Raw genomic sequence first — 24774 nt, forward strand, 5'->3', positions numbered from 1 at the left:
GGTTTCTGCTTGTGAGCCAAAATAAAACCACTTCCTTCTCATCCTGGAGCCTACCTGTAAATTGTTGGTAAAGCTTCAGGAGTAGGAGTTGGGTGGGTGTGTCGGTGTTGCAGGAACAGGAAGGCCCCCCCCAAAGGGGTGAAGATACACCCGCCCCCATGTGAACAGCAGTGTGCCAACAGAGAAACAGCACCACTGCATTTTAAGGTGCTAATGTGAACATACCCTAAGAGTTATGGAGAGCTCAAAACCTTTCAGGCTCTTTTGAGACCTTTTAGGTAAAGGTAAAGGGACCCCTGACCATTAGCTCCAGTCATGGCCGACTCTGGGGTTGCGGCGCTCATCTCGCTTTACTGGCCGAGGGAGCCGGTGTACAGCTCATGTGGCCAGCATGACTAAGCCGCTTCTGGCGAACCAGAGCAGCGCACGGAAATGCCGTTTACCTTCCCGCCAGAGAGGTACCTATTTATCTACTTGCACTTTGATGTGCTTTCAAACTGCTAGGTTGGCAGGAGCAGGGACCGAGCAATGGGAGCTCACCCCGTCGCTGGGATTCGAACCACCGACCTGCTGATGCATTGCTCCAGTCCAAATTCTGTAATTGTTCATTTCATTTTTATGCTTCCTTTCTCCTCCATGGGCAGGGTGTCCATTCCTCTGAGTGAAGGGTAAGCTTCCTCAGAGGTTTCTAAGCAGAGGTTGGGTGGCCATCTGTCATGGATGCATTATCTGAGATTCCTGCATTGCAGGGGGGTTGGACTGGATTTGACCCTTGGGGTCCTCTCCAACTCCCAAGTCTGGTTTAAAGATGGGCCTTTTAGCGATGGGCAGGAGCGGCCTAGAATATACCCACTCACACTTAGCATCTGGTCGGCTGACTGTAATGTTAGTTCCACCCTCCTCAGTCATTTTCTCGTGGGGGAAACACAACTATTCCACTCGCTACCTTACTGAAAGATTAAGAAAGAACATATTTTGTTTTGGGAAAACTTGCCCCATGCCAAAGTGCCAGGCGACTCTTAACCATTATTTGGGGTATGTTAGGCCAAATAAAACCAAGGTGGTTAAAAGGCTTTTTAGCAGAGGGGAAAATTAAGATATCCACTTGGTGGCAGCAGCGAACCTAAACAAGAAGGGGCGGGTTGGTTTTCTTGTTAGGAACCGAGCGATTGCTTTTAAGAAACGAAATAATAATAATAATAATAATAATAATAGCCACTGATGCTACAATGTCAAAGGTAAACCAGGGAGAATAGGCAACACAAGTAGGAGGTTAGCTGACCGACGGTGCATTCCGAAGGATGTTTCCTGGTAAATAAGTCCGTTGAGCTAAATAGGGCACAATCCCAGGCAAGGGATTCCGAGGATGGGGCACGTGCAGCCCTGTGGTTGCCCTTCGACTCCAATTCCCATCAGCCACGGCAAACGGCCAGGGATGATGGGGGTTGTAGTGCAAGCAAATGCCGAGAAGCTCCCATCCGCACCTACTCAAAGCACAAGGCGGAGGTGGCGGCGATGGAGTTTCCCTTTCAGTTTTCTGGGCATTCGCGCCCCAGCAGAGAGACATGCACGACCACCTCCATAGGACCCTGGTCTCCGCATTTCGTTGCCACTGGCTTCACCCAAGACCTCCACGTTCTCATGCGTGAGAAAGGAGGGATTACTCTCGGGCGTGCTTGCTGGGGCTTGATGGGAGTGGTAGTCCAAAACGCCTTACTGTCGTGCATCCTGATCTCACGACCCCAGGCTCGTGTTCTGTTTGCCAGCCAATGCAATTTTTGTTTTGCAAAATGTACCTCTCCAGCTATTTCTCCTCCTTTGCTCCACCTTGTTTTTTCCTTTTACGCTTCCTCTCTGTGCGGTGCATGCTTCACCCCACTATTCCCCGGGCTGCTTTTGCTTTCTTGCATTTTTGACTCCCATTCCCTCCCCGCCTCCCAGGGAGTAAGGGCAGGAGGAAGGGCACCGCCGGCTTCCCTCGCTGCTCGCGCGCAGCCGCGGGCCTATTCCCAGCGCGCACGCGGAGCCGCGGGGCGGGCACCCGGACAAGCGGCGTGGCCGCGGCAGCTGCCAATTGCAATGTCCGGGCGGGCCCTGGCGTCACAGAGGGCGTGCTCCCGCTTCCCTCCGGTTGCAAAGCGTCCACATCTCTCTCTTTCTCCCCTTTTTACGCCGGAATCAGCTGGGCGGCCGCAGAGAGCGACAAGATCCGCTAGCAACCGCCTGCCTGCCTGCGTCGCTTGGAGAGCAGCTCGCTGGCTGTGCGCGCTTGCCTGGTGCGGAGCGAAAACCTGCCGACCCCCGTGCAATTCGCGCCAGGGGCGCGCGGGGCCGGGGACAGCCAGCGCGCAGTTGGATGTGGGGTCCAGAGTCGCCAAACGCGGACTCCGCCTCCAGCCGGAGCCCCCATCCATCTTCCAGCAGCAACGCCATCCCAGCCGACAGCCTCCAGGCTCCCATCGCTGGAGGAGGCGGCCTGCAGACTCCCTCCAGCTTGTCAGACAGCCTCGACTCCCTCTCCCCGAAGCCCAACAGCCTCCAAACCCCTTCCAGCCCAGGGAGCGCTCTGGGTTCCTCCAGTATCCAGAGCGACAGCCTCGATTCCCTCTCCGGCTACCCAGACAGTTTGGCATCTTTCAGCTTCCTGCAAGACAGCCTCAACCAGGGTGACAGCCTCGACTCTCTCAACCTCTACCGCAGCAGCCTCCGGCCTGTCTTCAGCCTCTGTGACAGCCTCAACACGTCCAGCATCCAGCGAGACAGCCTCCAGTCGGTGACCAGCGTTTGCGACAGCACCCAGGCCTCCAGCATCCAGTGCGACAGCCTCGACTCGCCCTGCAGCCTGTGCGATAGCCTTGAGACGCCTGTCACTCAGCATCATTGTCCAGGGTCCTTCAGCGTCTGAAGGCTAAAAGGCTGGGCCACTAAGTGCCACCTCCCCAGAAGCCGCTAATTGCTCCTTAAAAAGCAACCACTGGGCCTTGCCGATCAGTGTGTCTCTCTGCCTGGAGCCTTCTCCATGTCTCGGCAGAAGCTGTCGGCAGGAGGGTCACTGCCTGCTCAAGCTGCCCGGCCGCCCGAGCACATGGCATCGAGGGCTCCTCGGAGGACTCCTAGCTACCTCTCTGACCTGTACCAGAACATGCTGCGGGAAGAAGAGGCCCGGAACACGGAGAGAAGGCGGTACCAGCATGGCGGCAGCACCACCAGTCTCCCGAGTGTCTCCAGCTCCGAGGAGACGCAGCAGAAGCATCCTCAGAGTGTCACGGTGGCAAGCTGCGACCCACACCTTAGGCCCATCATGCGTCGTCGGGCCAGGTCCTTGCCCAGCTCTCCAGAGAGGAGGAGGAGTATGATGGCTCCGTGCCGCGTCCCGGGGTGCAGCACCCGCCGGAACAAAGTCCGCTTTGCTGACGCTCTGGGCCTGGATCTGGCCGAGGTGAAAGTGTTCCAGGTGGGGGAAGATCCCTCCATCCCTCTGCACGTTCTCTCCAGGCTGTCCATCAATTCCGACCTTTGCTGCAGCAGGCTGGACCTGGAGTTCACCATGCAGTGCCTGGTGCCTGACTTCCAGCAGCCTGCGGACTGCGAGGACTTCCACAGCCGCCTGCAGCGGCAGCTGGTGTGCCTCGAGCGAGTGACCAGCTCAGATCTGGGTCTGAACGGCACCGTCCAAGTGGTCAACCTGGCCTTTGAGAAGCAGGTGGCTGTGAGATACACCTTCAACCGTTGGAGGGGTCAGCACGAAGTCATTGCCCAGTGGCACAGCAGTGTTCCTGGGAAGGAGGGGCAGGCCCAGGCGGATGTCTTCACTTTCTTCCTCCCCGTGGCGCCGTTCCTCCTCCAGCTGAGCTCAGTGGTTGAGTTTGCAGTGCTGTACCGAGTCAACGGGCAGGAGTACTGGGATAACAACCGAGGGAAGAACTTCGCCCTCACCTGTCGGAGTCACGAACTCAAGATGCCCAGGGAATGCGAAGAGAGCTGGATTCACTTCATCTAAGCAAAGCGAGGAGATGGAAAGAGCTATTTGCAGTTCTCCGGCCCTGTCCTCCTCTGGCATTTCTCTCCTTCCAGAGGCACCAAAGAAACCCTTCGGAACGGCACAGATCCTTTGAAATAAAAGAGTAACAAGTGATCGGCACAAAAGCTATTTATAGAAGAGAGTTAAAAGGATAAAGGGCTATAGCCTACACTGAGTTGTAACCAAATGCTTAAATCACTGCGGAGAAGATGCTGTCAGGAGAGCCAAGCCAATTTCTTTTATTGCTTTGAATCAACTCTTGCAGCAGACTATGAAATATATATTAGGGTATTTTCAATCATACAAATTATTTTTTTTCACTTTTTGACACTGGCTATCATATTGCACTTCAGTCAATGCACTTTTGCACTTTTTTGTTTTGTAAGTAATGCTCTTGATGCTTTACAGCAGAAAAATGTCTTCACTGGTCCAAGACGCTGCAGGGTCTTGGCTGCAAAAGGGATGTTAATAAATACAACTGATGTTTAAATAGAAATATATTTTTACATTGTATTTTATAACACACACCTGACAGTGTCCCTGTGTTAGGCATTTTTAGTTCCTAAAAAGGTTTATTTGGAAGAGGATCGCTTGTTGCGAAAGAAAGACAAACTGCGGTTTTGGTTTTGCTGGAAAATTCCTCTATTTTAAAGTCGGAACATATTTGTAGGAAGGAACAGCAGCCTATGCAGAGCTGCTTCTTTCCTTGCTTGCTTTATTTCGCAGAACAGTTTTGCACTTTTGTAATATATGCCATCTGAGGATAATGGAATGCTGATCATATCATTATCATGCAGCATTGCTGGAATATAAGATATAGAAATGCGGTTCATCTATACAGCTAAGACAGCCAATATTTGTAAAAGAGAAATAATGCTGAACTTTACAAAAGTAAAACATTCTCTGAAATGCTTAGATAAAACGTGGATAATGACATCGCAGTTGCTGATAAACCGCAATTGAATATTAGGAATGTTTCGATTCAAGATACATGTATGCGCTTAGGCTGCAAGAGGCCTTTGGTTCAAATTCCAAACAAGCCATGGTGTTTCGCCCTTGAATGCAGGATTATTCCCCCACCCTCCCCCCAAGAAAAATTGTCAGAGGGGTGGTTGATCTGGATCAATAAGCATGGGGGGCACAGGAAGATTCTGCAGTCTGTCTGCCGCCATGCTAAGGTCTCAGTCCATCCCAGTGCCTCAAATGCTGCCCATTTGTGGTAGTGGGAAACCTTACATTTGGGGGCAGAACTCTGTTGGGCTGTACATACATATAAAGCATGTGTCTTCCTCCAAAGAACCCTGGGAACCGTAGCTCGTTAAGGGCGCAGGGAATTGTAGTTCTGTGAAGGAGAAACTACAAATACTAGGCTTCTTTGAGGGAAAGCTGTGTGTATGGTGTTCAGTCCCATGTGTTCCTTTGGAAAGGTGCTGAGAGTGAACTTCTGTATGCATTTCTAGTGTGAATGTGTAAAGTTAAAAGCTGTGATTGAGGATGGAATCACATGTTGATGTGCCATGTTTCTGCTGCAGTTTATATACGTGTGTGTTAGGGCGATTACTGGCCCTGCCATAGGTTTAGGCACCTATATGTGCTGTTAATAGCGAGCAACTTTGAGAAGCTCGCCATTACAATGCGATGATGATGATTCAGATAGATCTGAATATATCTGATCTGATGAAGATCTGATGAAGATAGATAGATCCTCTGTGCATGGTAGAACTAAGTGTAGCCCTCAGCTGGAGGTGTGGCATGAACATATGAGCCCCAACATTGGAACATGTCATAAATCAAATATCTAATATTAACTAGGCCACACCTGAGCACTGAGTATCAGTGCAAATGATATCTGGGGAAACCAAAACCTCACTCCCCTATTTTGCCTTGTATTGTTGTAGCCGTATGCGAAGCAGCATTATAGCAACATGGATAGCTCAGTCGGTTAGATCACGGCGCTGATAATGCCAGGGTTTGATCCCCCGTAAGGGGCAGCTGTATATTCCTACATTGCAGGGGGTTGGACTAGATCAGGGGTTTCCCAAACTTGGGTCTTTGGCTGCTTTTGGACTACAACTCCCATCATCCCTAGCTAGCGGGACCAGTGGTCAGGGATGATGGGAAGTGTAGTCCGAAAACAGCTGGAGACCCAGGTTTGGGTTGGACTCGATGATCATTATGGTCCCTTCCAACTCTCTTGATTCTGAATTGGCCACTTGGTCATTCATTTAGCAGTGTTTACACCGACTGGCTCGGGCTCTCCAGGGTTTGGGGCAGGCATTGTCCTAGCTGGGACCTTCTGCATGAAAAAGATGGGCTCTGCACTGAGTTTTGGAGCATGTTCACTTTGTTCCTACATGATGAAGGTCCTTGGTTTCAAGTTTCCTGTATTTTGGAATGGGCCTGGGCCTTGGGAAACCTGAGGGCAGCTATATGGCAGTGCATTCCAGGCATGCATAACCTGTGCCTCATGGAGGCTGGAAGAGATCCCAGAGACCCAGAGTAGAAACTCGTCTCAGCTGTACATTTGCTTCCGTGCGGGAGGTTTTCTCAAGGGGCCATCTTTCAGATATCGGAGCTCCTTTGAAGGGTCTGGCTGGCATTAAAGGAGCGTGGAGTAGTGGAAAATCTATTCCTTATTGGTGACTAAGCCAACAAGCACGTTCGTTTGTCTTGTTTATTAAGTAAGCAGTAAGCAGGTTGTGGAGATTTTAAACAAATCTAATGGAGTTTCCTTGTTGAGTTCGAAAGCACGTCAAAGTGCAAGTAGATAAATAGGTACCACTCGGGTGGGAACGTAAATGGCGTTTCCGTGCACTGCTCTGGTTCGCCAGAAGCGGCTTAGTCATGCTAGCCACATGACCCGGAAGCTGTACGCCGGCTCCCTCAGCCAATAAAGCGAGATGAGCGCCACAACCCCAGAGTCGGTCACAACTGGACCTAATGGTCAGGGGTCCCTTTACCCCTTTACCTTAAGCAGGTTGTGGAGATTTTAACCAAATCTAATGGAGTTTCCTTGTTGAGTTCAGTAGAAGTTCAGCAAACACAGACCACTGACAACTGAGCATCCTCTGTGAGCATAAAATGCTGACCAATAGTTGGTTTTTAAAACAAAAACAAATCAAAGTGTGGGGTGAAGCAGAACGGAATGGAATAGATCATATCATAGAAGAGGACCTGGCCGGCTGGTGTCCTGACCTGGAGCAATCCACAGTGGAACATATTTTGTTGCAGGTTTCACCAGTACACCCCAAGTATGCAAAAAATATAATAATTAAGATGTCCATTTGGTATTGTGATTGCAAAAGGTTTTCTGCTTTAAGTGTTGGCTGTTGGGTATTTTTAAAAGCACGCTTGCCTATCCAAACTCTTGAAAGAGGGTTGTCACGATAACAGGGAAGTTGTACTGTTGTAAGATCCAAACACACCTGCACACTGTGCTGTGACTGTTGGCTGGATGATTGCTTACTGTGGGTCTGCATAACCACAACACCAATCCTTGTGCCATTCCGTGCAACGCTATGCTGTGTTTGGGGAAGTTTGGTGTCCTTGCAGCCTGTTTTGTTTTACTCCCCTTGTTATCAGAGCATCAGAACATAGAAGGGCTGCCCAGGACCGAAGGAGTAAAGCAGGGCTGGTAAATAAGAACATGCGGGTTACATTCCTCTATCATGTAGTCCAGAGTTTTGTTCCCTTCAGCCTTATGCCTCTGGGAGCTGAAACTCATAAGCATGACATGAAGGTCATAGTTATCATCCCCTGTTGTTGTCTCCAGCACTTGGTACTCAAAAAGGAGTATATTGCTTCTGGGTGCAGTCCTTTCAGTTAACAGCTCTCAACAAAATTGCATTTCTGTACTTTAAAAATAAAGATTGGTGCCATGACCGAGACCCTGGGGAAAATTAAGAAGCCGGGGGACCACAGTTTGGTTTCCCTATGCCAATGAAGCTCACATGGTCTTGCAGACCTTTACAAAGATGTCTTTGGAAACTCCTAAATGCCAGGGTTCACCGTGAAATGGTGTGTTTGCATGCCATGCAAAAGGGAGGAAAAGTCACCTCAGGGTGGTTTTTACTATGCAAAATATAAATTTTGCATAGTAAAATTTGCATTTCTTAATTAGGAGTCTCTAAAAGTTTGTGTATGATTTCTGTGAGTTTTCTTTCTTAGGGAATAATTTCTAACTGGTTAGGAGGAAAGAGTTAACTGAGTAGCACAACTTCTAGGGCTTGCAGAATACAGGGGAAGGCATTGCATTTTTCTCCCCACTGATGTGTAAATGGGGAAAGCAAGAGCAAAAACTTTACTGAACAACTTGATTATAAAGTTGCAATCCTAGGCACACTTACCCGATAGTAAGTCCCATTATTCAACGGGACGGGACATGCTTCTGAGTTGACATGTATAGGATCGTGCTGTAAACGGCTCAGAAATGTACTTGCATATGTTACATCAGTTGCAACCCAGCATCTATTGAACATTCATCACGATTTATTTACACAAATTTAATCGGGAGGTTGTATAACATTGGCTGTTTCCAGAGCATTCTGTTTTGGGTTTTTTTGGGGGGGGGGTTGTTTATATGACATTGTGACAAGCAATTGTTATCCCATACTTCTCAGGGCATCGCTTTCCTTACTGCAAAAGATCTGATTTGGGGAGGGGATTGGGTTTGTTGTGCAAAAGTGCCAGATCACTTCTTATTGTGCCACCTGAATTTGCTAGTATACCACTGAATTGCACCAACAGCCTGGAAAGAAAAAGAACAAGGCGATTTGTGCAAATGTCTTCTGTTTGGGTGGCCACTGCCATTTTCACAAATTAATTTTCTTGATACATGCTGAGATGTATTTTATTTTATATAGGGCAGCCAAGGTGCATCAAGGAAAAGCACGGAAGACAAATATTCTCTGAAAAACAGGCATCTAAAGCAGTGCTAAAAACCCATTGCAGTGTACGCGCTGCTAACTGCCTCTGTTAGGGTCTGAACCTCTGCCAAATGGTGGCATATGTCACCCTAGTGTTAGTGGAGGCTTCGGACTGCATTAACACTGCCAGAATATGCTAAGCCAAGATTCTGTTTAAAGGTTAGGTCAAGTATTTTGCACTGGCTAAGGGGAGAGTGACATGAGAAATCTGGCTTAAGTCTGCAGGGAAAAGAATTTGCTCATGCAAAGTCCCACAATTAAGGCCTCTAATATGCAAGTCATACTATCAATTCCTATACTGCCAGTGCCTCTGGAGAAGTACAAATCAGTAAATCATTCTCATTAAGCCTTCAGTGTAACATTACAGACCATGTGGATAAGGATGGCGAGCGATCATTTTCATTAGATGCACATAATACCTTTTGTTGAAGTGTTACTGTGATATCCAAACATTAGTCACCGTTTCCATCTTTTGTGGGTGCCAGAGCATCACACTCCCCCCTTTCCCTTCTGCTAAAATGCTTCTCCTCCCCAATTTCCAAATCAGCTGCATTCGCCCCATCTGAAAAGTTGAGACATCAAATCTGAATTCTGCATGAATTGGCCTTGCAGCTTTTACTTCCATTGTTCAAAGGCAGTTTTGTCATCTTTTGCATACAGTTCTCAGGGCAGTCAATATATTGGACTCGCATTGTCTTCTCTACCCATGTTAAGATTCGTGTTTCATTAATGATTTGTCATGTTTAAAAGCACTTTTAAAAAAGATGCTCTATTTACAATATCTGTTCAGCAACTGAATGTCTTTTAGCACACAATATGGTTGAGATTCGGTTTTGGGAATGATATATACAGAAATTATTGTTGGATCGGATCCAGACTAGATCACACTTAAAATAGACCCTTTCAGTGGATCTACTCTAACGATGACTAAATCTGGATCCAAGTAACTTGAGAAGAAAGAATTGTTAATACCTATAATACTGTACAAGAATAAACTTAATTGCAGGTTTAAACTTAAATGCACTAAGTCAACTATCTTTTTTAAAGAAAATCTTGTAGTATTCTTTCATGGCTATTACATATCATGTGTTACGTTTGACCACTTTTGCAAAACATGCTTATATTCAATTAAATACATTTTTCAGAGTGGCGTGTAATTCTTTGTGTTGCTTTCACTTAGCATACATGCTCATTATTGCTTTCATAGAGCGGAAATGCAGAATGCCTTAACGCAGGACAGTCGGGGGTGAATTTTGAGGTATAAAATTTGAAAATCTACAACTAGGGGCCGTTGCTGCTGCTGGCTTTGCGCGCCAGCCCTGCCAAACCCTGCCCCCCTCCCTTGACCCCTCACCAACCCCTTTGCTTCACCTTTCCCCTTGTCCCCTTGCCTTTCAGGTCAACTAACTGCAACCCCGGCCCCACCTTAAAGCTCATTCAGTCATTGCCCAGGTGAGCCACGGAGGAACAGGCAGCTCACCAGCAGACACCTGAGGTACCTGAGGGTACCTGAGGAGCTGCCTGTTCCTCTGTGCCTCACCTGGGCTGCTCATCTGCCTGGGCTACCCACCCGCTGTTTTGTTGCCACCTTACAGCAGTGGTGTCCAAACTTTTTTCAAAGAGGGCCAGATTAGATGAAGTGAAGGGCTGTGAGGGCCAACCAAACTGTAGCCTTTGCCTTGCTACCTTGGGATCCAAGGGCCCGCCAACCCTGGGTCGCGGAGAGTAACAAAGGTTCCAAGGAAACGTAAGTTCGAAGAAAAGAGGTTTATTTGCTGCACACAGGCAACCAGCAGAATAACTTCTGAAAACTGGCTGCGTCACATAACTTCAGGCAACAACATTTATACTTTCTCCCCCCACCCTGGTTCCCCATACATTGTTGCATATGGCTCGTGTATGGCTCGTGATCAGCTCGTGTGCCTGTTCCTGATTGGTTTAAGGGGGCATGGGTGTTCAGAGGTGGTGTGATGTGGGGTGAGGTGGTGTGATGTGGGGTGACAGTTAGGCCATGGCCTCATTTCCTTATTAGGGCAAGAGAAGCGTTAGGGAGAGCAATAACTTTTCCCTCCAAAATGTTGCAACTCACTTAGCACTGCCAAAGCAATATAAGCAAACATTCTATAAGTAATATAAGTGGACACTATAAGTAAAGGCTCTATAAGCAATCAGCTCCCTACAATCCCTCCTCTTCTTCTGGATCGCCATTTGGCGCATCCATAGGCACACTGTGATACCCTCGCATGAAAGCAATCACCTTTGGACCTAGGAGCTGAGATGTAACACGGTGTACCATTTGTTGCAAACACTGTAGCAAGCAGGGGGTACAGAAGCAGAAAAGCAATAAGATTAAAACAGGTCCAGCAATTAAAACCATAACATGACGAAGCCAGCTGCCATCAGGCAGCCAGGAGTACAACCATCCCCAGGGATCCCCAGTATCAGAGGGCTTCAAGGGATTTTGAGCCACCATTTGTTCCATCTGGTCTATGGTTGCAGAAATGTTTACTGATTGGTCAGAAATGTACATACAGCAATGCGAATGAATTAGTGCACAAACCCCTCCTTTAGACGCAAGAATAATATCCAAAGCATATCGGTTCTGGAGAGATACTTCTCTCAGATTAGATAGTTCCTCATTGATAAGTCTCAAGGATTTAATAGTGGAATTGAACAGGGCTTCAGTCCAATTTGCAAGCCTGTGCAAATCACGGTAGTTCATGGCAGAACCAAAAGAGGGTAAAATGCCTCTAGAGATGGCAGTGTTGGTATAGCGAGTAATAGGTGATTTTACTTCCCTTTTGTTGCGTAAACGGACCGCTGGGAGCTTGCTCATTTTATACACCAGGGGTATGACTACCCCCAAAGTGCAGGTCCCAGAGAAGGCAACAGGGATTTCTTTGTAGGCCCTTGTGCCACAAAATAACCACAAATCAGGTTGGAGCAGGGATGTGGATCTCCTGCGCCTTTTCATCCAAGTGAACCATCCGCTAAAATTCTCCCCTCTTCTGGCGGCCACAGAATCATTACATAGGGCCTGCACCTCTTGAGGTGCTTTGGTGCAAGGGGCAGAATGGTTCCAGGCTGCTGTGGTATTAACATAGCTGTAGGTGCGGTTGCAAAATGGGTATTTTCCCAAAAAGGGGCCAGATTTAGAATTAAACACAAAGCAATGTGATGCTTGCTCTGCCAAAGAGAGAAATACAGGGGGCGAACTTGTTCGTCTGTTTTGTAAAGTATTATTAACATAATAGGAGGCGTTTATCGGGAGCCCATGTAGTAGCAAGCCAGGCCTTTTGGACTGTGGGGGAATGTGCATACATACCCAGCACTCAGAGAGATTGAGGGCAGATGCAAAACGGTTTATATCCCCAATGTATGTATTGTTTTTCCAAATTTGATGGTAGGGCTCTGACCGTCCGGTCTTCCGTATAGGTGTATCATCTCCCAGACCCAACCCAAGTAGGGCCAGTAACAGGAGGGTCAAGGGAATGGGGGCTGACCTTTTCCTCCCACAAAACCGGTGACGCTCATGCCAGCAGAAATAAACAAACATCCAAATAACCAGGGCAAGAAGAAGCCCTCCTATCCACCATTCCCATTGCCTCCACAAGTCAAACATTGTGGAAAATATTCTAAGAATTGGGCCCCAAACTGTAACAGTATTGACCAGAAACTCCAGGAGGGAGTACGTGGCTCAAATGACCTGGCGGGAGAGATTCTCTAGGTTGGAGGAGTGGGGAGAGAAAATAGCAAGCTGCACACCCACAAGAAAAGACTGCCACCCGTATCTTACTTGAAAAGGGAGACAAAATCTCCACAGGGGAATCTCTGCTCCAAACTACAGCTATACAGCACCTTGCTCTTGCATGGGGCAGGATGTTCTCTGGGGGTTTTGTGTCCAACACAGGTGCGTTGGGGACTCTGCCCGCGGGCGCCCCTCCCATCCACTTCTTCAGCCGTGCGTGGAGATACCAGCGTCCGGAGTGGTATCAGCAGGGCGGTCGTCCGGTGCCTTCCTGGAGATGGTCAGCTTCAGAGGATCGTCAGGATTCGATGTAGCTGTCCAGTTAGGCAGAACCTTCTTAACACGGGTGTGGTGGACCCACGGGGTGATGCCGGCGACTTTAACAGCGGTGGGGGTGGATATCAGTACGGTATGCGGGCCTTTCCAGCACGGTTGCAGGGGTGCCTGGGCCCAGTCCTTGATCCACACCTCGTCGCCTGGCTCAAACTGATGCAGGGGCTCGGTTAAAACGCATGGTGTGCGAGCCTGGGTCCACCTATTAAGAGAAGAGAAAACTCGGGAGAGTGATTGCACATAGTTTTCTAACTGGACATCTCTGCTCGCGCTTGGCGATATCATCCTAACGTAAGGAACTGGCCTTCCAAACATTACCTCAAAAGGTGACAAATGGGTGCGTTTCTGAGGTAGGCTCCTGACCCTTAACAAGGCTAGGGGCAACATGGACACCCAATTAGAGCCAGTTTCCTGAGTGAGTTTGGACAACTGGTTTTTCAATGTCCTGTTCATTCTTTCTACTTTCCCAGAACTCTGAGGCCTATAGGCGGTGTGTAGTTTCCAGTTGATTTGTAGGGCTTTAGCCAGTTCCTGCAACACTGAGTGAACAAATGCTGGTCCATTATCAGATCCAATGGACCTGGGTAGGCCATAACGGGGTATAATTTCTTTCAAGAGGCATCGAGTCACTTCGCTGGACCGCTCGGATTTGGTGGGCCATGCCTCAACCCATCCAGTATAGGTGCACACTGCCACTAACATATAGCGGTAAAGTCCACATCGGGGCAGTTCTGTAAAGTCCACCACAAGATCTTCCATAGGGGCACTTCCAGTGTGTTGAGTTCCTGGGGGGACCAAAGGTCCTGTCCTTGGATTATTCTTCTGGCACAAAATGCACCCTCTGGATACTTGGGCAGCTAATTGATAGAGATTAGATATATAGAAACACTTCCCCAACTGTTGAGTGGTGGCATCCGGCCCTGTGTGGGTGGACTCATGATATCGCTGGACGATCTGACGAGACAGGGAAGTTGGTACCCATATTCGGTCATCAGGAGTGAGGTACCAGCCTTCTGTGGAGGCTTGCAATCCTTCCTCTTTAGCTGAAGCTTCCTCCGCATCGGAATAACGGGGCTTCACTGCGGTGTCCAGAATTGCTTCAGGAACCAAGGCTCCAATAAACGGTCCTGGAGGTGATTCCCGGGCTGCCTCTTTCGCTACCTTGTCTGCCAACCGGTTGCCTCTGGCTTCTTCACCCGGTCCAGTCTTATGCCCATAACAATGTACTACTGCCACTGCTTCCGGTTCCCAGACGGCATCCAAAAGGTCCAAGAGCTCTTGGGGGTGTGCTACCGGACTTCCCTTAGAGGTGAGCAAACCTCGCTCTTTCCACAGCGCCCCGTGGGCATGCAAAGTCAGAAAAGCATATTTGGAGTCCGTATATATGTTGATCTTCTTCCCCTTTGCTAGACACAAGGCCCTAGTGAGTGTTATTATTTCTGCAAGTTGCGCTGAGGTGCCAGGAGGAAGGGGCTTCGCCTCAATAACCTGGTCTTCTAAGGCTACTACGGCATATCCTGCTTTTCGCTGGCCATTTTCCACAAAGCTACTTCCATCTACAAACCAGGTGGACCAGTGAGGGTTGGCCTTATCCTTCAAATCAGGTCTGCTAGAGTACACTTCATCCATGACTTCCACACAATTGTGGGTCGGCTCCTCACCTTCTCCAACCGGTAGTAAGGTTGCTGGGTTAAGAGCTGCAGTAACTTGGAACTTTAAGCGTGGATTCAATAGCAGCACCTGACACTTCCTCATCTTCGCTTGGGACAGAAAATAAGTGCCTTTCATATCAAGCAGAGCTGGGACTGCATGGGGTGTCACACAAATGGTGTCTTGTCCAAATGTAAACTTGTCTGCCTTTTCCAGCAGAGTAGCCACGGCTACTACTGCCCTCATGCAAGGGGGCAATCCCTGCTCCGTTGGGGTCAGTCGTTCTGATAAATATGCAACGGGCTGCTGCCAGCTTCCCAGCCTTTGGCACAACACTCCCTTGGCTATCCCCTGATCCTCGTCTGTATACAAGGTAAAAGGCTTCTCGGGGTTGGGGATGCCAAGTGCTGGGGCCTGTTGTAATGCAGCTTTGAGGTCCTGGAAGGCCTGCTGTTGTTCAGGTCCCCAAACAAATGGGTCTTTCTCCATTCCTCTTGTGGATTCATGCAAGGGCCGAGCAATGCTACTATAGTTTGGTATCCATATTCTGCAAAACCCTGCAGATCCCAAAAATCCGCGAAGTTCCCGGCGGGTTTTAGGCTCTGGTATTTGGAGTATAGCTTGCTTCCTTTCATCCCTTAACTTGCGTTGCTGGTGGGTTATATCGAACCCCAAATACTTGACGGTAGGCTGACAAATTTGAGCCTTTTTCTTTGAGACACGGTATCCGGCCTCTGCCAAGTGATTTAACAGCTCCTTTGTGGCTTTTAGACACGTGTTCTCGTCAGAACATGCCAATAAAAGGTCATCTACGTATTGCAACAAAACTCTGGTGGGGTTGGTGGGGAAGTTTGCTAGGTCTGATGCCAAGGCTACCCCAAAAAGGGTGGGTGAGTTCTTGAAACCTTGGGGAAGCCTGGTCCAAGTATACTGTACTTTGGTGCCAGTTCCCGGGTCAGTCCACTGAAAGGCAAACATGGGCTGGCTTTCTTCCGCTAGGCGGCAGCAAAAGAACGCATCCTTCAAGTCCAGTACAGTAAAATACTGTGCAGTGGGTGGTATAAGGCTGAGCAAAGTATATGGGTTTGGCACATTCGGGTGGAGGGTCTCCACAGCCTGGTTCACAAGCCTCAAATCCTGAACTGGTCTGTACCCCCCTCCTTCCTTCTTTACTGGTAATAAGGGTGTGTTCCACTGGGATTGGCAAGGTTTTAAAATTCCATACTGCAGTAGCCGGTCCAAATGAGTCCATACCCCTTCTGCAGCTGCTCGTGGGATGGGGTATTGGTTTACTGCCACAGGGTTTGCGAAGGGCTTGGGTTTCACAATAATGGGGGGAATATTTTTAGCCATGCCCGGTGGATTGTCTTCAGCCCATACGCGGGGGTTTGCTTCCTGCAAAATTATCTCTGGGATCTGGCCCTCCTCTTCTTTTACCATCATCAACCTCCAGTGTTCCCTCAAAGGGACTTCTAGAGAAAGTTCTCCCACAGGACCAGTGTTCATAACAACCTTTCCATTGGGGGAAAAGGCAATCTGGGCTTGTAGTTTGGTTAACATGTCCCGACCCAACAGTGGAATGGGGCACTCAGGGATGTAGAGAAACTTATGCTGGACTGTGTGTCCTCCCAGTTTGCATATGACAGGTTGCAGGAATGGTGCCTTTTGTGTTTCGCCCGTGGCCCCTACAATGGTGATTGCTTGTTGGGTTGGTTTGGATATAGCTGTGGGCAACACCGAGTGGGCAGCTCCCGTGTCAATCAGGAAAGAAAAAGTCTGGTTCCCTGTTTTCATTTTGACCGTGGGCTCACGGGAACCTAAGTCAGTTGGGCCCGGTCTGTCCTAATACTGGTTCTCTTGGAGACTCATGGCTCCTGCAGGTCCTCCTGGGGTAGGTGGCTGCCAAGGACGTCCCTGCCCACGACCTCTTCCCTTCCCGGGTACCCAAGACTCAGCTGTGGGGCTCATTGGGTTTTCTCTTCCTTGGCCCCTTCCTTTAGAGTTTGCCTGGGGGCATTCTCGCTTCCAGTGCCCATCCTGCTTGCAAATGGCGCACTGGTTTCGACCTAGTCGGGCTCGCCCTCCTCCTCGGGTGCCTCCTCCTGTTGGGGTTCCTGCCTGGAGCGCCATCAATTTCCTTGCTTGGTATTTTTCCTTCTTCTTCTGAGCTTCCTCCTCTCTCTGGTTATAAGTGGTCTGCGCTATTTCCAGCATCCATTCTAGGGTGTGACCTATGAACCCCTCGTTTTTCTGGATTTTTCAGCGAATATCAGGCGCCGCCTGAGCCACAAAGGCTGCTTTTACGATAGGGGCATTTGCATCATCATCTGGGTCTAAGGGAGTGTACTGCCTGTATGCCTCCTTCAATCGCTCCAAAAATGCCCCAGGAGGTTCCTCAGGCTTCTGGACCACCTCCCTAACCTTCATCAAGTTGGTGGGTTTTCGGGAGGCTCTCCTCATCCCAGTCAGAACATGTTGACGATAGGTATTCAGGGCATTCTGACCTCCCACCTCCTGGTAGTTCCAATTTGGGGTGGTGGATGGATATGTCTGGTCTATGTTGTCATCCCCTGCCCCATTAGCTCTTAAATGTTTCCTCGCCTCCGCATGGACCCTCCTAGTTTCCTCTGTAGTTAGCAGTGAGTCCAGGAGGTACTGGACGTCATCATAAGTGGGATTATATGTCTTAAAAATCCCCTCAAATAACTTTATAATCTTTGCTGGATTCTCCTCAAAAGAAGGATTTTGGTTGCGCCAGTTGCACACATCAGAACTAGTAAAAGGGACATGTTGGATGGTATATGTCCGCGGTGCTAGCTCCCCGTTTGGTCCCGGGGGTCCCGGTGGGTCATAAACTCGGCGTAGAGGGGCTAGCTTTTCTACTTTTTCCTTTAATTCCTTCCTTGCCTCATGCGCCTTTGCCCTTTCCCATGCATTTAACAGGGCTCTTTGCTCCTTCTTCATCTGTCCTGAAGTGCACGTTGCCGCCGTCAGTAAGTGTGGCGACACATCCACCTCATTCTGCCATGGTTCAACATCTCTCCTCACCTTCTCATCATCCTGCTTTGACCATCTATTCCCTTTCCTGATACGTTCCTCAAGCCTTTCTCTAAATTGTTCATCACTCTCTTCCTCGTCCTCATCCTTCGGACCTTCCTGCTCCTCTGGGCTTCCCCCTCCTGGCGCCCCTCCCGCTGCTTGTGGTGTAGGTCCCTGCGGGGCCAGGGCTGGTTGCGCTGGGGGTGCTATCGGCGGGGCATACGGGGGAGGAGGCCTCAATATCCCTCCTTCCTCTTCTTCAGGATCCTGGAGGACAGGGGGCTTTGGTTTTTCTTTTACTGCACATACTCAGGCACTTTTCCCAATAGATGTTCGGCAATTTCTCAGCCAGGGTGGGTTGTTCTCTGTATTTCTCTTCCAGGTAGAAATGTAAGGAATTTGGTCTGGATGGATCTTAATTATGTTCCTCCACAGGGGGTCTATTAGTTGCAGGTCGAATGTCCCCTCTGATGGCCATCCTGTTCCCTGGGTGGGCCAGTCTACCTCACATAGGGTCCTGAGCCGCTCCTTTTTCAGCTTAAAGCCCCAATCATCATCCTTCGTGGCTGCTTTCCAATTGTCCAGGAAACACTGCAAGGGGGTACCTTTGCTGCCTGCAGACCCCATTTCTAACAGGATACTCCGCTCCTATACAGGGTTTTTTCCTCAAACACACGGGATTCGCTACAGACCGTGGCTTGGACGAGCTCGCGCTGCCAAGAACCGCACGGACCTACACACGCTTGACCAAGGGGACGCTAAGCCCCGGCCACTCACACATTCATCCGTTCACTGGAGTATCCTGCACTCTCCACACTTCACAATACAAAATCCCCTTCTCCCTTTTTCCTTACCCTACTGGCGGCACCTTACTGCCACGGCCAGTTGAGGTTGATCAGACCTCTTGCCCTATTTTAATTCCCTCAGGGCTCACCTGTTCCGCTGCGGACCACTCCCTCGCCGGCTGTCCTCTTTTCTTCCCCAACCGGGTGTCTCCACGCAGGTACGGTGTAGCGATCTCCCCCCACGAACTGGCAGGGTGCGCGCTGGAGGTTGCAGACGCCGGTCCTGGCTGTTCACCACGGTCAGGCCTGGCCCTCCGGACCTCTGTGGGGTGGGGGCCTTATCCCGGACGAGCCCCCAAGCTGTAGCCTTTGCCTTGCTACCTTGGGATCCAAGGGCCCGCCAACCCCGGGTCGCGGAGAGTAACAAAGGTTCCAAGGAAACGTAAGTTCGAAGAAAAGAGGTTTATTTGCTGCACACAGGCAACCAGCAGAATAACTTCTGAAAACTGGCTGCGTCACATAACTTCAGGCAACAACATTTATACTTTCTCCCCCCACCCTGGTTCCCCATACATTGTTGCATATGGCTCGTGTATGGCTCGTGATCAGCTCGTGTGCCTGTTCCTGATTGGTTTAAGGGGGCATGGGTGTTCAGAGGTGGTGTGATGTGGGGTGAGGTGGTGTGATGTGGGGTGACAGTTAGGCCATGGCCTCATTTCCTTATTAGGGCAAGAGAAGCGTTAGGGAGAGCAATAACTTTTCCCTCCAAAATGTTGCAACTCACTTAGCACTGCCAAAGCAATATAAGCAAACATTCTATAAGTAATATAAGTGGACACTATAAGTAAAGGCTCTATAAGCAATCAGCTCCCTACAAAACTTGTTAACCTTTTTTTAGGATTGAAGTTGTTGAGCTTTGTTTATGATTTTACCCCAAAGTTGTTGAGCTTTTCTTAGCATTGTTGAGCTTTCTTTAGGGTTGAAGTTATTGAGGTTTTTTTTTTTTTAGGATTTTACCCCAGGAAATAAACTGCTGCAGGAGCTGGATTAAACCGACCGGCGGGCCGGATTAGGCCCCTGAAATGGACATTCCTGCCTCACAGTTTGCATGGTTGCCCATTGCCTTTTCCTTCAAACTGCAGCATGGCAACGTTACTGCATGAAGTTCGAAGCAGCCCATCTGCAGAATGGGAAAAGAATAATGAGTTATGTAGCACATCAATGTGCCGGGTGCCTAGGTTGCCTATGCCACAGGCTGAAATCATGAGTCCCTGAAGTGGTCGAAGACATCCTGTTAATCCTAAACTGACACGAGGGGGGTGGGGTGTGTGTCCAAAATCTGCAAACGTTTTTGCACCCAGTGAGAAAAGCTCTGGATTTCTAGCCATTTTTGGGCACACAAAAGTGTTTACAGGACAGTGTTGCTGAGGCAACCAGACCAATGCTAACTGTCTTCCTTTGTGGAACTAGCTAGCAGTGAAACCACCAGTGCAGCATGGGAAAAAGAAGGAAGTGTTGCTGTGGCAATGCCTTCCCTTCCCCCACAAGGGAAATAGAGTGGGGTTTTTTTTTTTTGCTTTGGGTGACACTACCGTACTAGATAACTAGTCAGATTTGGCTAGCCACTGTGGGAACAAAATGCTGAGCTACATAGGCTTTTGGTCTGTTCCAGCAGAGCTCTTCTTGTGTTCTTGGACTGAGAATCAGAGAGTTGGAAGGGACTCTTAAGGATCATCTAGTCCAACCCTCTGCAATGCAGGGATATGCAACCTCACAGGGTTGTTGTGCAAATAAAATGAGAGAACCATGTATGCCACCTTGAGGTGTGTTTTTAGAAAAACTTCCTGAATTAAAGCTTTTTAAATCGGCATGGTAAACTGGGTGCACCATTTTAGTCAATTACAGGGGTCAGCAAACTTTTTCAGCAGGGGGCCGGTCCACTGTCCCTCAGACATTGTGGGGGGCCGGACTATATTTTGGAGGGGAAAAATGAACAAATTCCCATGCCCCACAAAAAACCCAGAGATGCATTTTAAATAAAAGGACACATTCTACTCACGTAAAAACACGCTGATTCCTGGACCGTCCGCGGGCCGGATTGAGAAGGCGACTGGGCAGGCCCCAGCCCCTGGGCCTTACTTTGCCAACCCATGATCAAGTACATATTTAAATCAAGTTAACTGAAGGGCAGAGCAACAAAGAAAACAAAATACCCTTATGCTGGGCTGAGGAGGTTTTGGGTTCAGTGGAAGCATCCTTCCACTTAGCTCTCTCAGGTGAGCTGGCCTCCCACCAGCCTCTGCTGATGCCGTGACCTAAGTGCCACTACACTTGCACTTAGTTCTCACCTGCCCCTTCCTTCTGCTGGACATGTGGCCAAGTGAAAGGCTCTCTGGTGCTTTTCTTGACAAGGGAAAGCCCCAAAGTAGTGGGGCCCAAAGTGGAGTCAGCTTGAGAGGTCCAGAGAGTGACAACACGAGAACAGGGTCTTCTCTGCAGTGGCTCCCTGTGTGTGGAACAGTGGCGTAGCGTGGGGGGTGCAGGGGGGGCCGGCCGCACCGGGCGCAACATCTGGGGTTAGGGCAAATCCACGGGTTAGGGGGTGCAAATCCACGGGTTAGGGGGCGCAAATCCACGGGTTAGGGGGCGCAAATTACTTGCCTTGCCCCGGGTGCTGACAACCCACGCTACGCCACTGGTGTGGAATGCTCTCCCCAGGGACGTTCACCTGGCGCCTTCATTATACACCTTTAGGCGCCAGGCAAAAACGTTCCTTTTTAACCAGGCCTTTGGCTGATGTGTTTGACATCCTATACCCTTTTAGAATGTGGCTCTTTTTAGGGGTGTGCATGTGTTATTGGGTTGTTGTTTATATTCTGATTATATATTGTGATATTTTCTGTGAACCACTTTGAGACCTCCAGGTATAGGGCGGTATATAAAGTCAATGAAAAAGAAGAAGAAGAAGAAGTTGGTCTCACAGCCACCAGCAATGGGCACTGAGCTCAATTCAGATTAGTCTGCCACCCTGGAGCTGATGCAGGGATGAGGCCTGATCATCGTGTCCCTTATTTGTTTGTTTGTTTGTACATACATACATACATACGTACATAAATACCCTGCCATTTTCCCTGACAGGGCTCAAGTCAGCTTACAGAACAGCTAAAAACACACACCGGGGGGCGGGGGGACCCATTAAAAACAATTAAACATTGAGTGTCCAGGCTGCAGATGTGGCAATGGCTCTGCCACTCCACAAAGCTCCTTGTGCAAGGGGGAAGCTGTGGATGCGGGGTTAGAACTGCAGATTTAATTCATACAATGAATTTTCCTGAAAGCGTTTTAGCCCCTTGCATGTTCATGGCCTTGCACAGTCGCCCATGCAAACTGCTTTTTTTTCTTTTCCAACACAATCTGGCAAGGGACTTAACCTGCCTTTAAAGGTAAAGGTAAAGGTACCCCTGACCGTTAGGTCCAGTAGCGGACGGCTCTGGGGTTGCGCGCTCATCTCGCTCCATAGGCTGAGGGAGCCGGCGTTTGTCCGCAGACAGCTTCCAGGTCATGTGGCCAGCATGACTAAGCTGCTTCTGGAGAACCAGAGCAGCACATAGAAACACCATTTACCTTCCTGCTGGAGCGGTACCTATTTATCTACTTGCACTTTGACTACTTGCAATTTCGAACTGATAGGTTGGCAGGAGCAGGGACCGAGCAATGGGAGCTCACCCCGTCGCAGGGATTCGAACTGCCGACCTTCCGATTGGCAAGCCCAGGAGGCTCAGTGGTTTGGACCGCAGCGCCACCTGCGTCCCTTAACGTGCCTTTAGAGTACACTATATCTTTAAAGCACATTTGAATCACATTCTTTCCCTCAAAGAATTCTGGGCACTGTAGTTTACCCCACACAGAGTTATCATTCCCAGCAACCCTTAACAAACTACAGCGCCCAGGATTCTTTGAGGGGCAAAATGTTCTCTGAATATGCTTAAAAGCTGTGGTGTACTGTATAGGCAGCCTAAGTTTGTATAGTTAGTTACCTTCCTTTTCTTATTATTTATTATTTATTCATTTTCTTATGTTACAGTGACATCTGGTGGTGCTTGTAAAATTTCCTCACAATCCCAATACTTCCTGTTCTTTTTTTAGAAGCATGTTAGTACAAGCGGAACAGTGCTTGAAATGGCATACAGTGGTACCTCGGGTTACATATGCTTCAGGTTACATACGCTTCAGGTTACAGACTCCCCTACCCCAGAAATAGTGCTTCAGGTTAAGAACTTTGCTTCAGGATGAGAACAGAAATTGTGCTCCGGCGGCGCGGCAGCAGCAGCAGGCCCCATTAGCTAAAGTGGTGCTTCAGGTTAAGAACAGTTTCAGGTTAAGTACGGACCTCCGGAACGAATTAAGTACTTAACCCAAGGTACCACTGTACTTAGAAAATCATCATACTGATTTGAATAAAATGACACCAGGGTTCTCACTATTGGTGAATTTCCTTTTTTCTTTTTCAGTCTGTAGGGACAATTTTTACCTCAACACTTAAACTTCTACATCCCTTTATATGTGCAAGCTGTATCTCAGTAAACCACACATGCTTACCCCCTAATGAGTTCCTGTTTCTCACCTGCACTCGTATTTTTAAAAATAATGTTATAATTTGGGAAGCATTTCAAAGAACTGTAGTCTTGGAGGGACCCATGGGGCCATATTTTCCAATCCCTACAATGCAAGAAACTCCACTAGATCATCCATGACAAATGGCCATCCAACCTCTGCTTAAAAACATCTGAGGAAGGAGAATTCACCACCTCTCACACTCCCTGTTGAACAGCTCTTCCTGTCAGAAAGGTCTTCTTGAGTTTTAGTCTGAATCTCCTTTCTTGGAAGTTGAAGCCATTAGTCTGAGTCCTACTCTCTGGAGCAGGGGAAAACAAGCGTACTCCATCCACCGTGTGACAGCCCTTGAGATATTTGAAGATGGCTTTGATGAAGCCTGCAAAAATTAGTCGGTCAAGATATCAGCTTCTGAAGTAATGAAGACCAGTTACAAAGGCATTCACTGGGCAGAACGGCTAAAAAAAGGAAAGGGGTTTTTATGGAGGAGACTGTTGGTCTATCCTGTTAAGAACCTGAAGGCAATTTTGGGGTTGGTGACTGCTGGGGATCCAGGAAATTCCCCATGAGCGATTATGTGCTATCCAATGGTGGAAACTAAGTGGGAAAAATATTCTGAGGCCCAGCATGCAACAAAGTATGCTGCCATCACTAATTTAGATGCTGAGAAATGTAATGTTGGTGAGTGACAGACAGCTGTTAATTCCACCGCTTGCTGGATTAAGGGCTGGCTCTACTCTTAGGCAAATGAGCCAACTGGGCCAAGAAACAGATGCCTCCTCATTGGCACTGAAGGACAGAGCTATGTTTGCCATGGGGCCTGCCCTGCACCATCTAAAGTGTATTAAAGTGGAACAGAGTATGCCGTCCCATCACTAATGTTCTACTCAAACCGTGTCCATACCTTACATTTAAAGTGTTGGAATACCACTTTAAACAATCAGGACTCCCCCTGCAAAGAATCTTGGGAGATGTAGTTTTTTTTAAGGATGCTGTGAGTTGTAAGGAGGCCCCTATTCCCATCATAGAGCTACCACTGCCAGAGTTCTCTGTGAAGAAATCTTTTTTAAAAAATATATTTTTTCCTCAAGTTTTCAACATTATTTCCATCCATTTCACATATTTCCATTTATACAATATTGAGACACTCCCACCCCACAGACTTCCTCCCGCCCCTCCCTGGCTTTCAAAATTAACTTTAATTCCATGCACCAAATTATATTTTCCTAACTCTTTACTTCCTCAGTTATTATATCTTAATATTTTCTCTGCATCACAAATGTTATAATAGTCCTGCTAATGTTTCTATATAATTACAATGGGTTTTAAGGTATTCTATAAATTTTATCCGGTCTTTATTAAATTTTTTTATCATCTTGATTTCTGATCCTGACAGTCAACTTTGCCATTTCGGCATAGTCCATCATTTTAAAAACCCAGTCTTCCTTTGTTGGTGTTTTCTGCTCTTTCCACATCTGGGCCAGTAGCATTCTTGCAGCAGTTGTCGCATACATAAAAAGCATTTTGATGTCTATTGGTATTTCACCTCCTGTTGCACCTAATAAGAAAGCTTCTTTTTTTTGATAAAAGTTATCCTAAACATTTTTTTCAATTCATTACATATCATTTCCCAGAAGCCATTTACCACTTTGCATGACC

The 24774-nt window shown here is 48.4% G+C and overlaps 2 protein-coding genes across 3 annotated transcripts in view; both read left to right on the forward strand.

Moving 5' to 3' along the window:
- The first annotated feature begins 109 nt into the window (after positions 1–109).
- The window catches only part of CDH26 (cadherin 26), a 60371-nt gene continuing 35706 nt past the window's right edge, over positions 110–24774 (forward strand). Inside the window, exon 1 of one of the 2 annotated variants that reach the window (XM_083618484.1) lies at positions 110–207. Coding sequence is in view for 1 of the 2 variants with exons in the window: in XM_083618481.1 (XP_083474607.1) it covers positions 529–597 (69 nt within the window). In the remaining variant the exon portion in view is untranslated. Of the gene's footprint in view, positions 208–505; positions 598–24774 lie in introns of those variants that run through there. The other variant, XM_083618481.1, reaches the window with a different exon arrangement.
- PPP1R3D (protein phosphatase 1 regulatory subunit 3D) lies at positions 3020–4517 on the forward strand (the record flags this gene model as incomplete). The annotated part of the gene is made up of 1 exon (XM_083619088.1): positions 3020–4517. The coding sequence occupies one exon, from the start codon at positions 3020–3022 to the stop codon at positions 3998–4000; it is 981 nt and encodes a 326-aa protein (XP_083475214.1). The 3' UTR covers positions 4001–4517.

The sequence above is a fragment of the Podarcis filfolensis genome (assembly GCF_964270895.1).
Source record: "Podarcis filfolensis genome assembly, chromosome: 6".
NCBI classification, from domain to species: Eukaryota; Metazoa; Chordata; class Lepidosauria; order Squamata; family Lacertidae; genus Podarcis; species Podarcis filfolensis.